Source organism: Apteryx mantelli, chromosome 7, assembly GCF_036417845.1.
Source record: "Apteryx mantelli isolate bAptMan1 chromosome 7, bAptMan1.hap1, whole genome shotgun sequence".
NCBI lineage: Eukaryota > Metazoa > Chordata > Aves > Apterygiformes > Apterygidae > Apteryx > Apteryx mantelli.
In genome coordinates this window covers 38,132,969-38,159,512 of record NC_089984.1, presented here as the reverse complement: position 1 = coordinate 38,159,512, position 26,544 = coordinate 38,132,969, and the positions used below count along the sequence as shown (strand labels likewise).

The 26,544-nt window shown below is 37.0% G+C and overlaps 1 protein-coding gene across 2 annotated transcripts in view; it reads left to right on the top strand.

The window, feature by feature from the left end:
- CACUL1 (CDK2 associated cullin domain 1) overlaps positions 1 to 21,162 on the top strand; it is a 47,972-nt gene extending 26,810 nt beyond the window's left edge. For both annotated transcript variants that reach the window (XM_067300303.1, XM_067300302.1), the window contains 5 exons: positions 1,454 to 1,556; positions 10,288 to 10,377; positions 15,101 to 15,239; positions 16,334 to 16,377; positions 18,028 to 21,162. In XM_067300303.1, coding sequence (XP_067156404.1) covers positions 1,454 to 1,556; positions 10,288 to 10,377; positions 15,101 to 15,239; positions 16,334 to 16,377; positions 18,028 to 18,068 — 417 coding nt within the window. In that variant the 3' untranslated portion in view covers positions 18,069 to 21,162. The remainder of the gene's footprint in view (positions 1 to 1,453; positions 1,557 to 10,287; positions 10,378 to 15,100; positions 15,240 to 16,333; positions 16,378 to 18,027) is intronic.
- The last annotated feature ends 5,382 nt before the right edge of the window (positions 21,163 to 26,544 follow it).

Below are 26,544 nucleotides of genomic sequence, written 5' to 3'. Positions count from 1 at the left end.
TTCTCACAATGTAAGTAGCTCTGTCTGTAGAGCCTTTTCTTCAATATCTTTACAAAGAACAGGCCCAGATGAGGGTGAAACAACTGAGTAATTAGCCCTTTATTAAAGGCTATATAGTAGAGTTACTAAAGTGACAGAATTGGCAATAGGAAATTACTAAATTTTTAAAAATATTTTATGACTTTGTTCATTGCTGCAATGGAAACCTAAGCTTCAATGGGGGCATGAATTCAGCCCTAAGACTGCCTTTGTTTTAACAGGTTCCATTTTGATTAAGGATAAATAACTACAGTTGATGCCGAATGCTTGCTTTGAACATTTAAATGGTTTCTGAATGGCAAGTTTATTACAATATGTTTATAGTTTTGGTAATAGCTAAGAGTATGGATTTCAGGAAAAAAATTAAAAATTGTTCTAATAGTTTTTTGAGGGTTTGTTCTGTTTGTTAAATGGCTCAGTGCTTCAGAAGATAGACGAAAAAACTTGATTTGAATTGTGAGAAACCTTTCTCCCTTAAACTACCCTTTACCAACAATAAATCTTTCCCAAATAATCAAAAATAATGTACTGGAACACTTAAGTTGATCCTCTGTTATTATGTCTAGTTAACTCTTTATTATATATCTTGTCCAGATGAAGTCAGTATGTCTGTTTGCATACTAGTATTGTAAAGACAGCAGATTTATCCTGAAACAGCTATTTATTTCAGTATCTAAAACCCACCTATGAATGAAATGTAGACAGGAAATCTTGCTATTTATTGCAGGCTTGGAATTGAGGAATAACACCAAATATTATATTAGGTTTAAAACTCCTCAAGGAACCCACCAATAGAATTTCCTCTGAGGGGTGAAGAAAAGAATTTATTATTAATGCCAAGTGGGTCAAGGTAATAAAATTCTAAAAATTTTAACATAGTTCAATTTTGTATAACTTTGCATATATCACTTATTTCTGCAATTGTTTTAATTCCTTTTGACTCCTGATCCTCTGAGATTATCAATGAAGCACAAAAGCAGCTAGCTCTACTGATGATTTATTATTGTAATATACCTGTTTTAATGGCTTAATCATTTTTAGACACTAGTAAAATGCTTATTTTGTTATAAACATGATATCCAGCCCTATTTTGGTATTATAGCGTACATAAACTTCTAAAATGAAGCGTATTCCCACAGGTCTTTTAGACATATTTCTCTTTATTTTTTATTTTTGTTAACTTGAAGTATATAAGTAGTTTCATTAGTGTGTATAGTAGCACATAATTCTAAATGCATGTTTTTATTGCATAGAACAATCCTGAACAACATAAATGCAGTTACGAAGTAAGCAGTTTACATGGTCAATTAATTTCTGTTTTAAAAATTTGAACTGTTTTTACTCAGGGGAAAGTAAGTTTACTTAATTTACTGTTATGAAAACCAAACATAAAAGCTTCTGTCTCTCTTTCCAGAATAAATTTTACATAGAAACCAAGCTTAACAGAGACTTAAAAGATGACCTTATAAAGCTGTTTACGGACCATGTTGCAGAAAAGCACATTTACAACCTAATGCGTAAGTAAACTTACTGAATTTTTCTTAAAATGGGAGTCTGGAAAACTGCAGTTTTTTCAGGTATTGTAGAAATCCACAGCAAATAGGGAGAAAATGGCAAATGGCTAGTGGACTTAAATACAAATTCCTTTACAAGGCATATGAAGGAAGATTGGTTTTTTTCTGTTTTGTTTTTAGTTACTGGTAAAAAATGAAATGTTTTAAAGTTGAGTCTTTGTTACAACATTTGCAGTTTCTTTTATTCCCTATGAAAGAGTATGGCACACTTTAGATGTTATTTTATTTTATTTTTTTAAAGCATGATTTTGTATGAAGTCATAGTTGCCTAAGTATGTTGGCGAAGCAGTGTATGTTTTCTCTTAAGACTCATGATTTTGACATAACTGACACTTTATTGTGCTGCTGCTTATGCTTTTGTTTTTCTAATTTCATTGTCAAAATATTAATGGATGTCATCAAGAATGTGGCATAGCCAAAGAATTATGATGCAGGATATTGTCATGATGTACTATAGAACTCCCAGCTCATTAGTGAACTGCATAGCGCTGACAGCCCTTTCTCTGTAAAGCTAAAGGAGTAATGCAAATAGAATATGCTTAAAGTGATATGCTTCCCTTTAAGCATTCCTGCAGTTAACTCCATGTTGTGAACCTCTATGCTTGCCTGCAACCCTGCTGACGTCAGTGTGTGTTGGGGTAGGCATAGGGATTGTGGTATTGGCAGAGTTATTCTTCGAGAGGACAAATAGCAAAGGCTGAGGTAACCAGTCTTGGGGTTTAAATTGGAGAATGTTTGCACTAGTGATGGACAATTTACCAACACCTTGGCAATGTGGCAGTTGTAGGCGCTTTGTGTGGTATGATAGTTCTTCAGTACTATATGGAGTTCACTGTGTAGCCTTGTGCCCTGCTGTGGTGTGTCATCTGGCCCTGCTGTGTCTCTGGTTTCATCCAACTTCCCTATATCTCTTCTCTGAAGCAGTTGCTATCTGTATGCTAAACAGAGACCGAGTTAGGGTGACTGGAGTCAAGCTGTATTTCTCTTTTCTTTCTGTTTAGGTAGTAATGCTCTTTTCCCTTCAGTGAAAGGCTGGGGGAAAGCAGCTTTGTATTTTTGGGTCACTGTGAACCTGGGCATCCTGGGAGAGGAATGGGTGAACAAGATGAATATCCTGGAGTTAAGGAATCTGGTGCTCTGGAATGATGGGAGATGGTGATTTCTAATGCCAACTTGTTGCTATCATCTGAAAAAATCTCTTAAGAACAGCTTTTAGCCTTATAGCAGATCAGGTCACCAAGGAAATAGCAGAAGAATGAGAAGTGCCAACCCATGGACCTGATGTTTTACTTTGTGCTAAAGAGGTTTAAGAATGTCATGAAACGTGGTAATGTGATTTTTTTTTTTTTTTTTTTTTTTTGAAGCTGTTGCGACCATATCATGGAAAATTCAGCTAACACTGCCTATCACATGACCTCATTTTAATTCTGTGTTCCAGACAGTGAAGAACTGTACGTTAGTGAGAAAACAAAGGTTTTGTAACGCGTGCAGCCAAATTCTTAGGACATGAGTATCTTCAGAACTGTCTTGCTATATAATTCATTTTCTGTGACTTGTAATTATGATAATCAAATAGAAATTATAAATAATGTTGTAATGAAAGGAAAGGTACTGTGCAGTGAGAACAAAAAATTCTGGTATCTCCTACTTTTCCCTGCCTATGTGGTAGTTGCAGAAATCAAAAGAAGAAAACATTGAGAAAATAAAAAAGCTGCCACCTGCTTTGTTGCTATATATGGTGAGCACTGTTAACCTTTGGATTTCATTTCAGTCTTACTTTCACCTTGTTAAAACTAAGTTGTTTAGCGTTTGTTTTACTCTGAAGACTTTTATGAACTATTAACTGTGATCTGATTTTGTTAGATCTTTAAAATGAGTAGAAGAATGCCTAAATAAATGTCTAAACTTGCTAACTAGGAAGTTCAGTTATTTACTGAGAAATAATTGAAGATGCATGGCATGTGATGTAGTACTGCAGATGTACTGGAAAAGTTGTAGTATTGTATTTTCTGCCTTTCTCACATGTTCTTTTAGCTTACTGAAATTCATACCAGAATAGATGTGAATTTATTAATTTCATTTGCAGAAGTATAAAGGCTATAGGAAAACAGGATATATATCAGTGTGTGTTTATGCCTTTACTTACAGGCATAGTTTTCCACTACGTGTGATACTATTTTCTGATACTTGAATGTAGATTTGGTTCAACAGAAAAGTGTTATTACGAGGAAGAAGATTAAGTCTTTGAGTAGATGTGCTTAGGAAATTAGTCACTGAATTTTTAGTTTATATAGAAAAATGGAATTCTTGGATGTTTCTTAGAGATGCTGCAGCAGCCACTTCAGCAGGAAGAAGCATGCCTTCCCCTCCATATATTAGAAAAAAAAATCAGTTTAATCAATTTGAGATCTAGACTTAGAGGGAAAGAATAACATCTATTTTTGCTCTTGAAATTTATTATTATGTTTTTCATACACAGGGATTTTTGTTTGTAGAATCTTGTCATTCTGTCAAAGCCTGGAAGCTGGTATTTCTATTTAAAGTTGTGTTCAGGAAGGACTATATTTCAAGTTCACTTGATTTAAGGAAATGCTCCTACTCCACTTAAAAAAAACAACCAATCAAAAGAAAACTGTCAGAAAGGGAAAGTGAAGCACAGATTTCTTAGTGTTTGATCTTGCTCAAACTCCCCCTGGTTAAACAGGCCCCAGTCCTTGTGCTGGGTATCGAAGGTAGGAAGATGCAAAATGAACTCCTGGTACAAAGGTTTTTGTGGGAGAATTTGTCTGAACACTTAGTTGCAGAAAGAAAATGGAGAGTACCTGTGATCAAGGCCGAGAATTCATTATTTGCAGAAGTATTGCATAAGTGAACTTTACTTGCACAAACTTTGCACAAACACTGGTTCTGTTTTTGGACAGAGGAAATTAAAAAAAAAAAAAATGGCTGTTAGTATCTAGAGCACTTCTGGGCTCTTAAATACCCTTAAAAATTATACAGGACACAGATGCATGAACACAGTTGTGTTTATATGAAATACTTACACACTCACACATACTTGTCAAGGCAGTGCTCTTCAAATTAAAGTGGATCCATATGAACTAAGTGAATATAACCTGATTATTTTCCTTATGAAGCCTAAAGCTGGTTCTTGCTGATAAGGCCACTGTATTAAATGGTTTGGGAGAATTTGCTGTGTGCAAAACAACTGAACATAAGAAGCAAAGATGCAGCATCTTATTTAGGAGAACCTTCCAAAATACAAAAAGATGCAGATAATACCTACTAGCCACTGGGAAAGGGGTGGAGGAGAATGCTGTCTTTGTTCCTGCTAGAGTCTGCAAAAAGTAAAATTTGAAAAATACAGGTTTTCTGTCCTTGAGCAGTCACTGTCTTTTCTAGTAGAGTAGACCTGGGTTTCCTGACCTATAGTCTCAGTGCCATGGAAACATCTTGCCTGTTTGTTCTTTTTTGTGTCTAGAAGAATGTTAATTTTTATGAACTTTAAGTGTCACTGGTGATGTAAATAGATTAACAGCTCCTGAAACTCGTAATCTTTGGTGTTTGCAGTAGGTAAAATTCAGTGGCAGAGTGGTTTATAAGTAACAGCTATTTTTCTCTTTTTGGAGATCAGCAACTTGGTGCCCAAAGCAAACTTGCTTTTAAATCTTAACAAATAAATAAATAAATAACAGTGTACTGTTGTTTCCACTTGTGGATAGATCAATTAGTTTCCAGTTACAAGAGTTTGCAATTACCTCTGTTCTCTTCCCAGAAATTAAAGAAAGGAAGGTGCACATTAGGCTGTAACCCTGCTCTGGGAGGTTCTTGCAACATCTTGGTATTGAGAAACAACAGTAACTTAAACTGGTCACAAAGGTGAGGAGAGATTTAGGAGGGAATCTGAGGAAAATATTTCTTCTTATTCTTTGTTTAGAGCAGTAGTATTCTCTCTCTGTTGTGGGTGGGGAGGGACTAGGATGTGTCAAATTGCTTAGTTATGGCACTTCCAGCTAAGTGATAGTCTTAGCATATCATTATGATACTTCAGTCATTTCTGCCTGTGTGCTTGTGTGCACTTGTGAACATTTTTTCTTCCCTTCTATGTTAGTGTTTTGCATTTGGGAAGTGGTTTCTATTCTTATAAAACATATAAGCCTGTACTAAGGATCTAAGCTTTGCTTAAACTGTGTACTTATAGTTCTATTGTTATTATTGTGCATTTGTGTATATCTCCATTTTTACCATTGTGTAAGGGCTCAAATTCTGTGGAGATGTAAAAATGATTACTCTGCAAAGATTAATTCCCATGAGTTCAGTGGAATTGTATAAATACTGGAGTTAAGTACTAAAGAGTTCATGCATTGGGATTAAGTTTTCTCTGATAAATTTATTTTATTTTGTAGCTTTGTTACACATATCAGTTCTGCTTCTGTTTAGTTCTGTTTGGTTTTATTCTGCCTCGCTCTGCCCTGTGTAAATGCTGCGGGAAGAGCTGCCTGAAAGTAGGTAGAAGAAGTCTGCGTAGCTTCTCTGTTGTAGTCTCTAGTTACTCTAGAGAGACTTGAGTGAAACAGCTAACTAATGCCTTAGTTGTGAAAGTTTTTGGAGTTGCTTTTAGTGTGAATATGTTTTACAGTTTTTGAAAGTGTGTTGAATAATTATGGTTTTGAGCACGTCTGCCCTAAGCCATACTTATATATGATTTGTTACAATATCTTATTATGAAGTTCTACCTGATCACCACAAAGGAAGAAAGATCTTGTGAGCCTACATGCAGAAGTTTCACTGTTTGCTCAGAAAAAAATACATCTTTGCTGAGTAAAATAACTCTACTTTGAAAGGAATTTTGAAGGATAGAAAAAGAGTCTCAGAATAGCAAACCCTTAGTTCTTGCAAGTAAATCTTGCGTTATGAACAAGTGAACTTGTAACATATTGTCTGCTCCTCTTGTAATTACTGGAGTTCTTCATCTTGCCTTAAGTGCCCCACTGTAATTATGAAGTAGCTTAAACCTTCATTCAGGGATAATCTACTACAGTATTACTGTGGAGTAACAGCATACATTTGGTTACTGCAGAGTACCTGAAGTGCTGCAGGTTCATACCTTAGTGACTCCAGTATGGTTCATCCACTGTTCCTCTAGTGTCCTGAGGTGATTATGGGTATTGTGTCTTACCTCAGTTTAACAATATTTTAAAGCATCTTATAGCTTTCTGCACTCAAAGCATTTCATCGTGGGAACCCGCACTTCTTTGATTCTGCCATGGGTTATTTTCAAGGCTATTTGCAGGTTAAATAAATCTTTTGCATATTGGTTACTTGTGAAGTAAAATTACATTTTACAAACTAAGCATTGTGGAGGTGGTCAGATAGTATCATGTCTATGATTACCACTGTTGTTCACCTGAGATTTGACTTTATTCTGCCTCACCCTGCCCTATCTGTGTAAATGCTGCAGGCAGAGCTGTCTGGAAGTAGGTAGAAGGAGTCTGTGTAGCTTCTCTGTTGTAGACTCGCTAATTATTCTAAAAAAGCAAGAGCTTAAACCTTATGAATTGCAGGTCTTTTGTAATGTAAGATTGTAAAACAACAACATAGCTAACTTCTGTGTGTCTGACACAGATGTTTCTGCTCTTATTTTTTCTGAGCTTTCAAATGGTGCTCTGTTAATAAGTAATATTGGATTGAAAGTTTGGGTAGGAATTGGTTAGGTTTCATTGCAAAACTGAAGATGAATTTGTTTGTGAATGAGTTTGCATCTATTATATATTTATATCTTTGTCTATAAAACTAAGTTGAGATTTTCAGATCCAGAGAGACTTGGAGTCCTGTTCATTCTTACGGAAATCCTTCTGAAAATACATCTCCTACAGAAGTGTTATTCATCCTTCAGATATTGACATCTAGCTTTTAGAAAAAGTGTTGGCTGGATTAGTTTGTACTGTAGGGTTTAATAAATGAAATATTCTTTGTTTTCTTTATCCTGTTGAGAAACAACAGGAAATACATGCCCTTACTTTGTTATATTATTGTTGAATATAGTACTATCATATTTATATGCATGACTGTAAACCAGGAGTGAGCAATTTGCACTCGTATTGTAGCATGTGGTATAAGCTGTTTGCCAAAACAAAGAAGTGTTGACATGTCACGCAGCAATAGAGAGTGATGAAGAAGATACTTCTGTACTAAGAGGTTTTATCTCCAGGTGAATTCTCTCACTGATCTTGTTCATGAAATTGGTTTCTACAGGGGGTATGGTCAGCAATCTAGAATAAAAACAAATTGCTGATCATTTCACTTGCTTCCTATCACAAATACATCTGTTCACAGGTGATCTGATAGGATCATAGTGGAATTGAGAGTTTTATAGGTGAAAATTAGCTTCAGAAGAAACCTATGAGAAATATTGCATGTTTGTAGTAGTGAATTATCCTTGATTATCATATTAAACTATTACTTGTGCAAATTATTCTGCCATTCGGCAGCACTTTGAACATATTAAGGGACTGCTTGTGGGGTGTGTGGGTGTGTGTGTGTACAGGTTGCAGTGGTGGCTTTCACTGGTTGGAAGAGAAGAAGAAAGGGTGGAACATCTTACACATCTGGCATGTCTCCAGTACATGAGACATATCTGAGAGGAATGGGGTGGGGAGACAGTCTGATGGACTCTTAGCCTCTTGGAAACTCTTCTCTCTGATCCATATACACCATAAAATACAACTTTCATTTGTCTCTGCCACCTACTGGTTCTGTGTTATTTTTCAAAAAATTAATTGTAGGATGACAGTATATGTGAAGGTGTGGTCAAGGTATGGGCATCTTATTTCAGATTTCATCTGAAATGGATGGAATATGTCTGACCTGAAGTTTCTCATTTACTCAGAGGATGTAAATGGTGACATGCGTTCTAGTTATGTAGCTGTGGGGTAGCTTGCTTTAAAGCTTGGGTTTGTCCCCAAAGCAGCTCTGAATGGCTTTTTTTCCTACAATATGTTCTCTCCATGTACAAGTATATGAAATAGCTTCCAAAATATTTTTAATTTGCTCTTGCTGGTTATAACCTAGACATTATTGGTGAGTACAGTTCTCAGTTTGCCAGTAATAAACTCAAATAGCTATGTTAATCAAATTGTTTCTTAACATTTGTTAAAATTTAAATGTTGAAGTGTTTTTTAACTCCGGATTTTGTCATCTGTATAACTGCTTAGACTTACTTCGTTTTAAATAAGTTGTTATATGTATGTGGCATGAGCATAATAGAACACATTAGGGCATCATAGAAAATATGAAGAACAAATTTACAGTTCTCTGGCCATTTTACAAATCTTTTGGTGAGACTTGTATTGAAATAGCTATAGTCTAATTAAAAACGTGTATAGTGTATGGTTTGTGTATGGCTGTCTACATATCTTCTTCATAAAGCCTTCTCCCCTTTTTAATTTTACAATTTGTAACTTTCTTGGCTGCCAGGAAGTTGTTTCAAGAATAATGTTTAGGGAAGAGACTGTAAATGTGTCATTACAAAACAAATCACAGGCCCTCACCATCTCAAGGCTTCAGCTGTGGAAGAACCAAGCCCCTTTAAGATGAAGTTATTTGTAAAGTAAATTCATCTATAACAGTTAAATATAACTGCTTTGATAACTTGGACCAAGAGGTTAGAGAAAAATATTTCCTTAGTCTCCCTATTTTGTGAGCCGCTTTACCCAGTTTCAGGGTAATACAAAAGTGTTTTCCTTTTTATGGTAATTGTCATAGTGGCAGATGCTAAAGATGGAACTGGAGAAGCTCTGGAGTTAAAAACCAGAGTACTGCAAGCAGAGGAGATATACCTTTTAGGCAGAATGGTAACAGTCATTTCTCCTTTATATAGTGGCTTATATAATGTACAAATTCTTTGTAGAAACAAAAACTGAGAAGCAGCAGTTGGCATAACTTTACTCATTTCTTTTTATTAGTTTGTCTATTTTATGATTCATATATATGCACAAACCTCAAATTAAATTCAAGCCAGGCTAAAGGCTCCGATATCATAATATAAACAATCTGCTACTACTAACAGGTTTTTCCACAAGAGACAGATGCCGTTATTGATATGTTTACTACAGATGATACCAAGAACGAAATAGAAATGTTCATTTTTGATTGAAGAACAAACACCTTTTTCTTATTTGATTTCATGTTCATTTTCATACTTACTTGTACTTCATTCATAGACTTTCAATCCAGCCTCAGTTTTATGGACGAGATTTTAAATACCATAATGCAAGGATTTGTGGTCCTGTTGGCATTTACCACAGCAGTGTTCGTAGTGTGAGAATGCTTCTAAAAATAAATTTACTTCACTTCTGTATCTGAAAACTTACAAAGCTGTTGCTTCCTTGTTTTTTTTCCTCCTTGCAGCTCCGGATACCTAGCTGAAAAGGGATGAAAATAACTTATTTCACACTTTCATCATGCATAATTTGAATAGGATACTCTTACATAAGGTTATCTTTTATTACTCTTGAATTAAGTTGTCAGTCAGATACCTGGCTGTTTCCTTTGTGAGAACATCAGATAACAGGAAAAGTATTAGTGTGTTTCTTTTACACAAAACTACATGTGTAAGAGCCTGTATTTTTGATTAAGATGATGGCTAATTATATGTCTTTTAATTTTATTTCAGCTTTACTTTTGGAAGCTCAGTCAACACCGTTTCAAATAACTCCTTCAACCATGGCAAATATTGTGAAAGGCCTGTATACACTAAGACCAGGTAAAAAAGAAAAATCTTTTTAGGAGTAGCTCATATTGTGGTTCTGAGATGTTTCCCTAAATATGTAGTCACTATGTAATGCATATTTGAAAAATAAAATAAAATAAAAAAATTATGATCCTATCCATCATAATGCTCAGCTGTACTGTGTAAAGGCCCTGGCTCTGCTTACTGCCCATCTCTGTGACCTGCACAAGGTGGAATAATAACCACAGGGATATCAAATTCATTTTAAGAAAACCCTCTGCTCTGAGGACAACAGGGAAACATAATTCTTGTGCTCTATAGAAATAAGGAAAGAAGGCTGTTAAATTTCTGCCATGACTGACGCATTAAGAATAGGAACTAATGAAATGGTGAGAGTTCTATTGCAAGTAGTCTTTCAGAAGGCCTGATCTCTGACATGAAATAAATGACTGTTTCTTCTATGAAACCCTTATTTGGTTGATATTATTTCTTGGAAGAGCTTAACTCCTGGGTACATAATAGGCAACTTGTCCAACAATAATTATAATTGACAGGAAGCCAGTCATGTAGATTTTAATCAATTTTGTACTGAAAACTGTGATGCTGTGAGGTTTGGAGACTTGAGTAGAACTCTAGTCTATATTAGAAAAGAGTTTAGCAGTGCAGGAAGTGTTTAAAATATCCACAAATAAATGGTGCCTGAAGTTTGCTGTGAACTTGATTTTTGTGCTTAAATGGCAGTTCAGCTTGTAAGATGTATAGTTTTAACAATATTAAAATTATATTTCTTATGCTCTAAGGATCCGTTGCAGTTCCTGCTGTAAATCTCTCTTATCAGCTGTATCTTTCTTTGACAACTGAAAGGAAATGGTTTGGCCTTTTTGTGAAGTTTCAGAATCAAAATGTTTGTCTATTTTTTTTTCCTATATTAAAAAACAAAAAACCTTAAATGACCAAATTGGGCCTGCTTCCCTCCCCCCCCACTGCCTCTTTTTCTTAATACTGCTACCATCTCTCAGTTATCTTGGGGTAACTGAGAGAAGGATTGTGCCCTAGCTGCAATCTGTTTTTCCTTTGGAATCCCAAATTAAACAAATAGAAATGAGGATGATAAAACTTTACAAAAAACCCCAGATTCTTTTTGTAGTGCAATATTCAGCATGTATACAAGCTATGAATGTTGTGGACTGTCCCTTTACAAAACCTGTAGATAAATCACTTTTAGTAGGTAAGCTTTGTTTTCATACAACAGTAAAATTAACATCCTGGTCATGACTTTAAAAATGAAATGAATATCACTTTAAAACTGTTCGATACCAAGGAAAGGGAGAGTATATATTTAAGTATAAAAGTATGATTCTTTTGAAAGCAGTTCAGTGTAATTTTGTGGTACTGCACAAGTCCATTATAGTTGATGGACCTGTGACTTCCTTATTGTCTATTTCAGATGATCCCCGTCTGCTGTTTACTTAACAGGTAGATGTTAGTTTGGCTTGGTATTGCTGATATGATCAGATTTGAATAGTTGTCTTAAGCCTGTAAGATCTTTAAGTGTACAGGTTGTTCCTAAACTTGTGAAATCTGCTTTCCACGGCTTAGTAGGAACACCCAGGGGACTGATTTCTGTTCAGCTTAAGCTCTTGCTTACACAGGTACAGATTTGCTTTTAATTACCTGCTCTTCAAACTTTTCAGCCTCTTGAGGTGCTAAGTTTATTAATTTCTATAGCCAGATTTTTTTAAGCAAAGTACTCAACAACATATGAACCAGTTTACTGCAGTTCAAAGTGACTGGATTTCATGTTTCTAACACAACATGCTTATATGTTGTAAGTCATGCCTTAGGAAAGTGGAAGACTTCTAAAATACTGCTTGTTTCTTTTTCCACTTGTCTTCTGAATCTGAAGTTTTAATTTTGGAAAGTCTTTCTTTATAATTTTGAGAATTAGTAATTTAGATTAAAAACCACTTTGTATAAGTTCAGGTTCTGGGCTTTAGGTGCAAATGCCCAAACACAGCCCAACAAGATTTCCAATAAAATCAGGAGTTAGTGTTGCCTACTCTGAACATGTCGTCTTTTTAAATGCTTCAGTTAGATATTTGACACCAGGATTGGAGTTCATATTTTGCTAGACAAATTTTATCTTCTATGTAGTGTTTTTGAATGTTGTATGCAAAATAAGCACTCAGGTAAGTTTTAAGAGCAAGTTTGATTTATGCGCAGGTGATAATTAGGGTTTATATGGCCAATCTGAAGGCCAACCTGTGAAGAATAGCTATCTTTTTGGAATAAAGCAGAATGTCTTTGGAAAGAGTTAAGGAAAGACTATTAAAGCAGAGTATAACAGTTCAATATGTTATATGCACTGCTTCTCAGCTTTTACATGTTTGGTTTTTTTTTAATTTTAAATAAAGTTCAATCGTTTAATCTCTCAGCAAAACTAACCATTGTTGTTCGAATGGGGGGGAAGAAAAGAAAGAAAATAAGGAACTTTAATGTCATTTATTATGAAAGAGTGTTCTTTGGTGCTGGTCCTTGAGAATTAATTCTAAAACAATTAGAGCAAGAGTTTGTCTAAGGTAGTGGTTCTCAAACTTTTGGCCTGTCTCTTCCTTACTCCTCTCTTTTTTCCCCATGGTATGTATGATGTGCTGCATTTGTTCAGTGGGGCATGTTGCTTTGTATGTATCATGGAGATAGGGGACTAAATGGGGAACCATAGCAGTAAAGCAGAAAATCTGGCTGCTGGGAGGTGGTTGGGGGATTGTAGCAGCACTGGGAAGCCTCTGCTTAGACAACACAGCAGGAGGAGAAGCTGTGCTGATGCTGCTGGTGGCCATAGGCTTTCTCTTCTTCTGTGGTCTGCACTGCATTCCCAGAGCATTCCTAAGCACAGCTGCAGTCTCCATGCCTCTCCCTGACGCATCCCCATCCTCCTGGCAGTATGCCCTGTTATTCTCTCCAGTGACACCCTACTAATATTTCCTTTAAGGGCACTTGAAAAGCATGAGTCTAGGAGACTATAGAGCAATTTTAGAGGTGCAAAGATATTGAGTAACTTGTTTCCACACGATCGATGGTGTTGCCCTGGAAACACAGAGGCCTTAGCTTCAAGAACAGCATCTGTCTCAAAATACTTGTATAGAACAGTGAGGTGGGAAGAGTAACAGGACTAACTGGTGAGGAGCAAGAAGGGTGATGGGAATGGAGAATTTTGCCACTCTTTTAAAAATGTTCTCCCTGTCACCTGAACTCAGGGAGCACAAAGCAGCTCTCCTCAACAGGCCCACAGAAGTGTGCAAATGATCTCTTTAGGAACTGTCCTCTCATTTTTCTTTCCCTTTAGGAATACAGCTGTTAGAGGATTGCTTTATTAGAGCATTTGGCTGCAGTTTAAAACTTTTCTTTATTGATAAAGAACTTGTAAAATACTAACCTGACTCATAAGCTCTCACTGGCTAAGGAATAAATCCTCCAGGACTGTCTGACCTTTTTAATGCTGGAGAGTGGACTCCAGTTACGACATGTCTCAGCAGAACACTCTCCAGGAATCCTATACCTTCTCTTATGAGCATGTTATATCAGCTTTGTTAATATGCTTACTGGTCAAGGGGAGACTATTGAAGCTTGGTTTATCTCAACCAGTAACCATGCTCTGGAATTAGATAAAAACTTGTTGTGTGCCTTAGTGAGCATACTTAAAAGCATCCCTTTTTTCCATGTAAAGAGGAGGTTTAAGAAAGCTGTTACAACCTCTTAAGAATCTGGATTTAAAAATAATTATTTGTTCTTCTCAGAACTTCTCACACAATTGCTATAAACCCAGTTCTCAGCCTTCACTCAGTCTTCTCTGGGTCTTTTATTGTCAGCCTAGAAGAAGTTTTAAGGTAATCTTGCTTAAGCTAAGTCTTGCTTCTGTAAGGCAACATTCAGTGTAGTGAAATTAGATCATATCTGTTATCCTGAAGCTGAATTCCTACAGTTTAAAACTATCTGAACATTAAAAAGTGCTCATCATCTAGGAACTTTGGTAAATCTTCAGTAGAGAGAATTGCATCAGTTCATTTGAAATGGGAGAAGGAGAACCAGGGTTGTGTAGTGATATAGCTGTGCTTTCTAGAAATAGGGCTTGGGAAAATGTGTGTGAATTCTGACTCTACTTCCCCAAGTAAACTGCTTCAGATGATCTGATTGTCAAAGTATACTTGCTGAGTGGTTGTGTCTATCCTTGGGATTGTTTAGCTTTGTAATGTTATAACTGAGGTTATCTGCAAGGGTTTGTTGTGAGGCACAGCAAGAAATGAATTTCACCTTGATGACAAGGAGGACAATAAAAAAAAAAAATCCTTAATCTAGTTAAGACTTGGGTTCTGAAGTCTAGATGTCTAGAGAGATGTTGAGAATGGTGCCCAGATTCTTTGCACTTTAACCTTAGCTTATTTATGTTGGTTTAAAAGGTGTGGATAATTACTGCTGTGAACTAATAGCATTTAATATTTTGCTATGCTGTGGCAAATGACTACAAAAGTGAAAGACTTCAAAGAATGCATCCTACAGTTACATAGCTTTAGTACCAGTGATTATGCCCACTTTTGGTGGGAAAGTTCTTGAATAAATATACATGTGATTTTTGCCTGATACATGTAATTCAGGATCCTAAAAGTTATTTAAAATAGACCAAAGGTACCATTTCTTTTTAGAGTATAAAATTTTTACAAAAAATCTTTCACATGTTTTATTTTCTCTCTTCTTACAGAATGGGTACAAATGGCACCAGCTTTATTTTCAAAATTCATCCCAAACATTCTACCCCCTGCTGTGGAATCTGAGCTTCAGGAATATGCTGCTCAAGATCAGAAACTTCAAAGAGAGCTTATGCAGAATGGATTTACTAGGTAATAGTTATTAGCCTTCAACAGCAGTTGTCCTGGACAATGTTGAAACTGTAAAAATGGATACACCTAAAAATATTGAGAAGTATTCTGAGTTAATCAAGAATATTCAAAGCTCAGTATCTGAAATGTGCCCTAATTTTCCCCTACAAACTCGGCAGATGGTAATAAGAGGTAGAAGATCATCAGTTTTAAAATATTTTCATGAAACAGATCACTTACAGTTCATGCCTCCTGTGTTTTGATTGAACTTTTAATGCATGATCATTCTTTCAGCCCTGTACCTAGGCCATTTATTTTCTATAAACTGATAGTTTGATAATTTTTTAATGATGTTTCTGAAAATGTCAGTTGATAGCTCTGGGGATAGGGAGAAGCAATTTATAACAGTACAGTCAATTGTACTGTTTTAATTTTATTTATTTTTAGTATTTATTTCAAATGGACATTTCTTTTCTGACTGGGTCTTGAATTGGAAAAAAATGAGCAAACAGTAAAAGAGACAGCAGAAAATGTTCTTTAGCTATACTGTTGTTTGCGCAGAACTGTGCCTGTTGCTGTCTGCTCTTTTATTTAACTGTGTAGGCAGAAGCACAGCACTTTGGCCACAATACTTTACTACTTTTGCAGTAGCCTGGTAAACCAAGATCAGGCTGGGGAAGCTAACATGCTCTGTTCCTGCTATACCTATTTCTGCAGGGGAAAAAAAAAAAATCTTCATCTTTACTGTCACCAATGGAACAGTGAGAATTGGGCCCCATAGTTTGAGCATCCACCTGATATGGGTATGGTAAATGTTAAACCTACTACTGGCTTTCATGCTCTAGTTTCACCTAAAGGTAATATCCCCCCTCCCCCAAAATGCTATTGTAGACCCACCCTTTGTAAAGTTAGGAGAGAGAAAAGTACTTTTGTTCACTGGCTTTCTGTAGAGAAAACTTTTTTTGGATAGATTTGTATGTGAAATAAGACATTGAAAACAAAGCCATAAGAACTTGGGTTGAGAAAAGCTGTGCATTTGGCCTGAGAAGTAAGTTTGAGACAGTTTGAAACCAAGTAGACATACAATAAGTATCTATCTTCCTGCTGTTTCCTAGGGGTGACCAGTCACGCAAGAGAGCTGGAGAAGAGTTAACTTACAGTAAGTATGAATCCTGTACTCTGGTATTTTATCAGCTCTGGTTATCGTGCATGCCAGCAAGCAAGAAGAGACAGACTATTTCTGTGCATGTGTTTCTCTAGCAGGTGATCCTCTTGAACTGTCATGCTTAGATTTTATTGCAAATCTAATTTCCTTTCATGATAGAATAATAGACCTCATGGGCAGCTTAGAAGCAGTAGTCTTGGCTTTAATGAGGATTTTGATAGTCTTGCCTGACAATTGCATAAGTGTGTCAAGGAAGTGTAGGCTCAGCTGTAACTAGATAGTTGCAGAACTGTCTGGTAGAGTATTCTCAGAGTAGTAAGCAGAGCTTCTCTATCAAATTGAGGGATGTCAAATGGTCATTGTCAGATATGGTTCTGCAGAGGTACAGTAATCAGTATTTATGAACAAATTTGGAAAAGAATAATGCGGGCACACACTGAATGTGAATTCTAACCCTTCCTTGCAGTGTGCTGCAGTCCCTTGCAGACTGGGCATACAAGTAATAAGGGGCCTTTGGGTTTTGAGAGGAAGGAAGGGGTGTCAAAGGCTGCACTTCAGCATGCAGCTAGCTGTCTGCTGATGTAACCACTAGCATTCTGAGAAATAATACACACTTCTTAGGTGCAGAGCCTGGCTGACTCTGCCAGGCTCCCACAGCCACCTTTTAAGGTAGGAAGATATCCTAGCTGCTGAGGCTGTGATGCTTCTGCTTCATTTAAGCACACAGCTGAGGTCTTAAGGAAAGAGCATAGTTGCCCGAAGTCTCTACCTAGCCTGTATACACATACAGGCAATGAAATGATGAGCCTGTCCACCTCTAGTCTAAACTACCCTTTGCTTATTTCTATATATAGACAGAACAGAAAGCTTAGAGAAGTTGTGCTTTTCAACTTGGAATGGTCAATTATGTCTTTAATAGAAAACAATCTGAGCTGAGATACTAAAAGCTGTAATTTGGTTACCAATGTTCAAGAGTCTTGCAGCAGGGAAATTCTCTTCCAATTGTAGATGAAGTTTGTTGCTGCAGGTTTAACTGTGAGGCTCTTCGCTTTGTTATTCCCTTAATTCCTCCGATATAAATTGGGGATGGGTGGGGAATGGGGAGAGACACACAGAGGAGTGATATTTCCATTCCCAGTTGGCTGCTCTATTCCAGAGATCCCTAACTGGTGTGCAGTCAGTCACTGATTCTTGATGGACTGGTTATATCTTCTGTGCTGAGTAAATAGTTTGCACCGGAGAAAATCTAGTCCCATATATTCTAGGTCAGGATTTAGAAATAAGATCCTGATTGTTTGTCATTAAGTAGTCTTGGGGATTAAGTAATGGTGTCTATTCTGGTGTTGTTGTTAATTTCAGTTCACTTTATTGCATTCTTTCTGCCTGTTTTCCTATTGTGCTTTAATAAAGCAGGGTATGATCACTTTATGTCCTTCCCTAAAATGTCATACAGCATTATGAACTCTTACTACAATCTGAAATAAATGAATGACTGTTTAATTGGTACATCAGCTTCAGGTTACACTGTTAATGTTTTGCAGGTAATGTTGTTTTTAGGATTGTTGAGAGGGGTGGGGGGGACAAAGGACATGGGGTGGAAGTTTAATATGAGAGAATTTCTTCAACTTTTTTGTATAATTTCAGATGGCTCATCAGCTTGTGCAAGCTCCAGGGGGTACAGATAGTGAATATACTGGATCAGCTTCTTTTCCTAGCCAGAACAGACACTGGAGGAGCACAGGTGGTATCCGGAGCCTCCTTTGGCAACTGCTGATACTCGAGCTCTGACACGAACTATGCCTCGAAGAAGAGTTTTGGACTTTCTTCTTTATATAATAAAATGTCAGTTGCTGCTACAATTGGGATGACTTTGAAAGACGTGATTCCTTGGTCTAGTCTCTCAATAAGTTCTTGTTCTGCGATTTTTGTGAGGAACGCACCTTGAAAAACAATCCTTTCAAAGTGGAAATGGGCAGCCGAAATCAGCAGCTTCCAAAAGTGTTAGAATGGAAGAATCTTTTTTGCACTCTTTTCTTAATATTAAGGACGTTCTTAAAACTAGTTAACACATCAGTGTATTAGTTTTTAAACTTCAAGGTATTTTCTGGAGCTTTTACTTAATAAGAATAAAGTTTCATTATTTTGCAGTATTTGTTCATTAGTACAAAAATGATGTCACCTTTTAAGAGTTGGTCCCATATAAAAGTATCTTCTGTCAGGGAGTTTTAAACTTCAGATCTTCTTTCACCTGTTTTTTGTAACTTCCTCTGTTTTTAAAATCTGTTTTCCTATATGTTTGTACTCTGTGCCTTCAGCTTGTGCACTTTGCAACTTTATAGACCATATTTTGTTACTGCAAAATATGTTCCTGAGGGAAAACTTCTGATGTGAACAAACATGCTGCAAAGTCGCAATTTTCTCTTGCATCAATAGGAGATGAATTTGGGAAGGAAAAATGAAAAGTTGAATTTACCACTGTCGCTAACAGCGACTTGGTAGTTTGTCCATTTTTATTTTTCATATGTATTGGTGTTTAATGCTGGGACCAACTCTTGCAGAATCCCTCTCATTAACTTTTCATTGGCTTCCATAATTGCCATAGATTGAGATGTGAATTCCAGACTGAATGAAATGCTAAGATATGTTTTATACCATGTTGTATAGAAACAACTGTCATGGTTAAATTTTTTAGGATGGATTGTGAGTAAAATTCTCCAGTCTAGTAGGTCTACAAAGTACATCTCCATCAGCACGAAGCAGACTTGCACCTGGTTGTCAGAGGATGATGGTACCTCTCAGAGATCGCTTTGTGGCTCCTGTGCCATTTCTCTTGTTTAGGGGATGTGATGGGGGTGTAATAGTAGATGCAGTCAGTGTATCACCGCATTGAATTGCCAGAGACACAGAAAAGAAACAGCAAGTTGCAAATGTGGCATAATGCATCTATATGTACCCATCACCCTCCCTGCTTCCAGTCTTGTATGAACTCAGCTGGGATCCAGCTAAGGAGACCTGAGATCCAGTAGATCTGGACCTATGGTCTGAATCTTGATGATTATGACACAGGTTTTAATCAGTAGTATGGCTAATGCAATTCATTCATGAGGGGAGAAACGTACTTGAAAGAGCAGCTTGACTACAGATTTTCATTAACTGGTGACTGTGGATTTATTTTTTATCAGCTTTAGTTATGAAGAGAAATGAATTGGTTATGTGAGACCTTTCTGAAGTGAAATGGCAGTTTGTTCAGTTTTGTCTCACAAATCTTATGCCTGTATTTAAACAAAAAACAAACAAAACAAAAAAAACCTTTATGCTTGCATGAGTTCATTACAAAATGCAGGAAAAAGACAAAAAATAAATGCGGCAGGGACAAATTTTCTTTTTCTTTCTACTTTGTAGCCTGACTTCATGTGAGTGAATTTAATTCTATCAGTTTCACATCAACCACTTAGGCAATGCCTTCAGTTTGGAGGGGGGGAGGGGGGGAAAAAAAGGGGGAGGGGACGAGAATGAAAAGGATACTGTTGTGATTGACAGATTCCAGTCTGACTTACCTATATATTTCTTTGCATATTTGCAAAGTCTATTTAATTTTGGGGAAGCTTTTCTCTTTTTAAATTAAAAATGAATGCTTTAGTGTGTGGTGGGGTTTTTTTTGTTTTTTGTTTTTCTTTGTAGAACAATGTCAGCAATCTAATCTCATACCTAATACTGGAAAACAAAACCACTCTTAGTAGGAGTTTTCAAATGTTCTTAGTGTTTGTTCCAGCTTTGTTACCAAGCTACTTCAGTAGAAGCAGAATTAGGCTAGAACTGAGGGGCTTTGAAAATCCAGCTCAACACAATGGAAAAGTTAACGCATGCTAATAGGGAACAAATACTGGTTTGCCATCTTCCTTTTTAATCATTTTTGGCTTTAAACAAAAATGAAACCTCTGACAGTGTCCTTAGCTTTATAAATTTGTGTGCTGAGATGACAATATTCTTGAGTTAAGAATAGATGCAGTAACCTAATTTGGTTTAAGTTTGTTTACAACTTCATTACAATTCTAGTTCACATAATACAGTATACAATCTCTGTCAACTTTATCAAGTGATCACAATTCTTTCTATTTTTAAGATGGTTTTACTGGTCTGAGTTTGTAAATAATGTGTAGGACTTTTGCCACATGTTTGAGGCAAGGGTTTTAACATTCACTTTACACTGCATTATGTTTGGACACAAACTTCTAGAACAATAATTCCATCAAAAAGTAAAGCATTCCTGTTAGTGTGGTTCGCTTACCCACTATGAATAGTGCTTGAATGCTTTTTAGTCCTATGTAGCATTTTCACTTGACCATGAAACATGAGACATCTGTTTGTAATGCACTGTATTATGTTGTAAATTTGGCATTAAAAATTCTGTATGTTTTGGCATTATTAACATAATGCTGAAATATTGTTTATCTGTCTAAGGTTTTATCATTGTGACTGAGCATGAAACAGAATACAGCATAATATACTAAATTATTTTCTCTGTAAACTTGCATTTTACTTACAGTAAAACTAACACAGCCAATTTGAACATTGGTACTGTAAAGCCACGACTACAAACAGCATGGTCCTAACTACACTATTTAATTTACCCTAATAACCTGTGGTAAATTTGTTGCAGTTGCATCTGTAGCTTACTCTGTTAAGATTAAGCAGTAAAGTTGGTTATACAGTGGGTGACCTCTTTGTGTTGCATTGATTCTATAGCCAAACTTGCTACATTAAAATATTTTTAGATGAGTTTCGTTTCTTGCTTTTGAAAGTTTAAATATTTCAACTTATACTGCTGACTACCGTGTTTTTAGGAAATTGTCACGTGTGGCCAAGGTGATCTTTGATGCAGATGATGAAGGGCATTCTGCATAGATAATCACTCGACTCTTGTACAGTTGGATCTCCTTGATGCCTTTATGCAGTTTTTGAGGAAGCACATTTAAATGAATACTTTTAAGGGAGAGTTTTTTGACTCTTGTTGTTTGATAGAAATATGATCAGCCAGATTCATCCCTTTGGCAGAATTGCTTTGAATAGAGAAGAATCAGTGCTTAGTATCTATATCCATTTTAATTTTCCTAGATGTGATTGTTGCCCTTGTACAGGTAAATAAAACCACAGAAGCAATGTTCTGAATGATTGAAAAATGTTTCTCATGTATGGCTATGACAGACCCAGTGAAAGGACTGTTCTGTAGAGCTACGGAATAAAAAACAGCTGCTTGGATTTGACTCTTGTCCTCAAAGCAGATCCAGTTGAGAGAAAACAAAGGTGTTTTGATGCCTTCACAGGCACTCAATATCCAGAGGGCAACTGGTTCAGTCTACTGTGTGCTAGTTAAAACACTTTGGGGATTATGGTTCTACCCAGTCATCCACCTTTTCCTGTGTACCAGAAATGCTTTAAATCTTTGATTTCTGCATGATCTGCTCCGGATTCCACACAGTTCAGCCTTAGCCAAGGAAGTGGTGTGAGATGCTACTTGGTCTGAAGGAGCACATGAGTTTTAAATGGCTTTTAAGGGGAGCAGCAAGTATCCTTTTTGGAGAAGCATTGTGGCATCAAGATCCCCCCCCCCCCCCCCCACACACACAAACTGAAGCACAGAACCCGCTGCCCATCATAATACAAATTCAAATGTTGGACTCTAAGTTGGAAGAAGAGGGGATGCATTGGAATACAGCAGAGTACAGAGGTGTCAAAACGGAACACGACTGGAGGTCCAGTTTCAGCCTGCTTTGCTGAATAACTCTGCTATATTTTATCAGGACCAACTTGGAGATGCTGTAAGGAGTGCTGTAATGAAGAAGCCATGTAGGAAGTGTGAAGCCGATCTACCCAGTCAGATGTAGAAAGGTGTGTGGAAACAAGACATCCATTCTTCCTCTCTCTTGTGCCCTCAGATACTGATGTAAAGACCCCTAACTGCTGCAGGGATGGGCTGCCCAGCAAACTAATCACACCTCTTATTTCTTGATTCCATTTTGTCAGTAGGGTACTGTGTAGAAAGGAGAAAAGCAGTTGTGGTGAGGGGTGCTCGTTCCTATCTCTGTAGATAAGCATAGGCATGTACCTAGAAATTGCTGTAGGTCTTAGTTACTGTTAAAGTGTTGCCTAAGATAACACGGTTTAAAGGCCCTAATGGGGTAAAATTACTTGCAGGCTTTCGACTCTTTTGGTTCTGTTTATTCTCTGTATACTGTTCATAAAGAGACAAGGAGGAGAGATGCCCAACTCTGTTGGTAGCCGCATCTCCATATTCTGGTAACTTTACCTGGGAGTTTTGTGCCTGTTAGTTTCCTGTCAGTCTTGGCTCTCACTTCCTGAAAGCTCCTCCTGCAGGCAAAGCTTTCAAGAAGTCTGATGGCACAAAACTCCACTGTTTGCCTGAAAGCATACTAGCCTTCTCTGTTACATGATATGCGAGTATATCTCTGATGGAGGGTATCACTTGCCTGGATTGACAGGATCCTACCAGAAACCGTAGAAATCCAGTTGTCTGGATTGTTGTAGCTCTCAGACCTTCCCCAATGGAAATAGTGTTAAAACCAAACTGAGAATGAGGTCCTAGTGTCACAGACTTAATGTTTCCCTCTACTAGGTTCTTCTCTGCCTAGCCGCTCCTCTTCAACTGCTTCCTGCTCTAAATCATGTTAAATCTTTACACCTTGGTGCTCAAGCATTTGGAAAAGAGGGAAAAGCTCAGAAGGTACTCTTGTGTATAAAACATCAGTGTCATGAAAAAAATAGTAACAAATGTGCAGTATGAAGTCAGACAACAGATAAATGTGCCTCAGTAGTATGAGGTGCAGCCTTCTCTGTGTCATTCCTTTGGCTGAGTGCAAGCAGGGGAAGGGTACAGTCCTGCGGTTGCTTTACTGGACTGCTGTATACAAATCACATCAGTGCTGTAACACATACTCGTGTCCTATCCTATAGATCTCAAGACAGAGTCTGATTTCTGTCTGTACCTATTACACCTTTTGTGAGAGGAAAGGGAGGTCTCTGAGTAATATTTAATCTTTTGCCTCTATGTAAAGTAGAGATAATCTGGAGATAGATTTAGGAATCTTTCTCTCTGGACCTTTCTCTTGAAATGTTCTTTGGCTGGTAGAGGAGAAGGATCTTTTCTCCTTCCAAGAAGAGGTTTATGGGTCATCTGTCTCAGATTTTGGCTGCTGGCCTCCAAGGCAACCTGATGCAAGAGGATCAACCATATCAAGGGTAATATGATTAAAGCACTGCAAGATTTTAATTCTGGATTTATTCTAGGATAAATAATGATCTTTTTGGTAGGCTTGCAAACTTCAGATAGAAAGCAGCAATCACAGAAGACTTGCAGCAGGGGTGGGCTTATTCTGGTAGGTGTCATTCTCCTAACTATTATGGTACAGAAGACTTTATTTTGTCCCGCACAACATTACTTTTTATGCTATAAATAATTGTGATATTGGTCTAACAAGTCATTTTCTATACCCATGGGGTCTGTTAACAGAAAAAGTTCATAGGATCTAAATTTCATCTTTATCATCACTTAAATACACTGGCTTTGAGAGGGGAGCACAGTAATGTATGAGAGGAAGTCTTGACTTCTGTCAGAGGTGCAGAAGATTTAATGGATTGACAAAACAGACTACCTGATTATGGCCTCAGTTAGAAGCTCCCTGACAAAGTACTCTGTACTTTACCAGAGGGGGTGGAAGGATTAAATTCATTTGTCTCGACTTGAAAGACTGGTTTAAGGGGATTCCAAAATTTCATATGAGTATCCAAAAATCCCTTCTGACTTTCTCTCCATCTGTCCCCGGGATGTTTCAGATTGACTTGGTTAATGTTTCTGTTTCTGAGCTTCTCCTAACTGATTTAATTAACACAGAACAGAAAAGTTGATTCCTCTAATGATGATGTCAAAATGAATTTAATAATAGTGCTTATTGTCTCTTTAGTATTGTTTTTCAACTAATCATTCCTCAAGACAAACTGTTGTCATTTCTGAGGTGACCTAGGTTATCACTAGTTTCTATTATCAGACAGCAGGTAATTTATTTGTTAGCGCTGTGCTCCATTTGCCTTTTATCAGCAAGGCAGACAGTTTTGTACAAAGAACAACTCAGAAATGAAAATCTCAGTAGATGTTACCTTCTGGATGAGGTGCTTTGTCAGGATAAGAGTTATCTGCTCAAGGCGCAGCAAGATAAGTAGGGGTATGAATTTACTACTGAAGAGCTGAGGCAGTGCATCTGATTAGGTTTGTGATGCTATTCCACAGACACATGTGGTGACTGTGAAGTAAATTACTCTGTGAGCATATACCCAAAAAGTAAATACACAGGCAGCTTCAATGGAATAACTGATGTACTGTAAATTGACATCTTCACATTAACTTTTTCCTGTGCCAGATGTGGCTGAGCAATGACATTCCTCACATTTGTAATGAGTCAAGGCATAAGATATTAACAGTATTGTTCATTAAGGTGTCTGACTTAAATTCCTTATATAGTCAATGTGAAACAAAAGACTTTTCCGGCAGGTACCACATGGTACTAAATGTATATACTTGAAGATTTCCATTTTTTGGATCTCTGTGTTCTGGTGTGTTACTAACCAGGGACTGCTGGTGCTTGAAGCCTTCTCACCAAAGGAGCTGGAAGTAGAACTTGCCAAACATGACTTGTTTTACCTGTGCAAGGGTAGAAGGAAAACAGGCCTGTTTGGTTCCCTTTCTCAGATGAATGTTGTGTTTAGTCTCCACTGAATAGGCATCTACTGTTTCCCAGTTGCTTGTGTAATACAAATTGTTCAAGGTACGTGATCTTGATTGCTGCAAGCCTGAAGTTCCCTTTAAATTACGAATGTAAAGTGCGTGCTGTGTGTAGTAATTGCATGGATGTTTTACTGTTATATCTTGGTAACAGCCATGATTGTCTTAGCTACTGCTGTGTTTTCATAACGGGCACATTTCAGTCTGTTAGAATCAATGCTAGGCAGAATTTCACCCAAGCTATCGAACCGTTTCCTTTAAAATACAGAGATGCATCATACCTGGTGATTGTCTACTTATAAATAAGCTCATTATAATATTTATTCCCTTAATTACAGCTTCTGAGAACATGTTCTAGTGATTATGTGCTTTCCAGTTACGGCTCCAGTGTTCTACCAGAGAATGTCATAGTTGTTGAGTTCAGATAAGCGGGAGAGAGAAACCCAGGAAGTAAACGGAATTCTTCGTGCATACCTCTGCTTCATGCTTCTCTCCAGAGATGTACTGTGAATTGCAATACCAGGCACAAAATCATTGATGTAAATCCTTCACCCGATTCATGTTATGGCATAATAATCTGTTTCATTCTTTATTTCTTTTCTAATAATTCCCAGCATTGAATTTGCCTTTTCTTAATTGCCATGGCATACTGAGCTAACATTTTCATAGAGCTAGCTATTATAATCCCAAAATCTCATTTGTGGGTAATAGTAACTCAGAGTTCCTCCTTGTGTAAGTAAAATTAGGATTGTGTTTTCCCAGTGCATCTTTTTATCAATGTAGACATAAGTAATCTGGATCTCTTACCCTGTTGCTTAGAGTAATGGAATTCTTTGCAGTCAGTTCTCATCTTTACTTCCCTTGATGATTTAGGATGTGAACTTTACATTTCACTGTTCACTTCCTTTTCAGCTTTTTATGAATATGGCAATTAAAATGATCCACAGCACAGCCTCTGTGGCATTCCACTGGTGTCCTCTCCTTGTGAGAACTGTCAGTTAATCCTCCTCTTTATAGCTTTCAAATGGCATTTTTTTCAGGTGGCGAACCTTCCCCGTTATCTCTCAGTAGCTTCTTTTCTTTAAAATCTTTTAGTGAGGGAGCTCACCAAATGCTTTGTGGAAATAATAGTAGATTGTAGCAAAAGAGTTCACTTGCCACATACTCTTTGGATGAGCTGCCCTACTGTAACTTGATTACACTTGTTGTCATAGGAAGCCATGAATCCATGCTATAAACTACTGAAACAAGCCCTCATCATTCATATTTTATAGTGTACTATTTTAGCATGTAGGTATAACCGTACAGACTCAAGTGTTTAACTCTGATATCAAAATAACAGAAGTCCAAGTGGGACTTTGTGATAT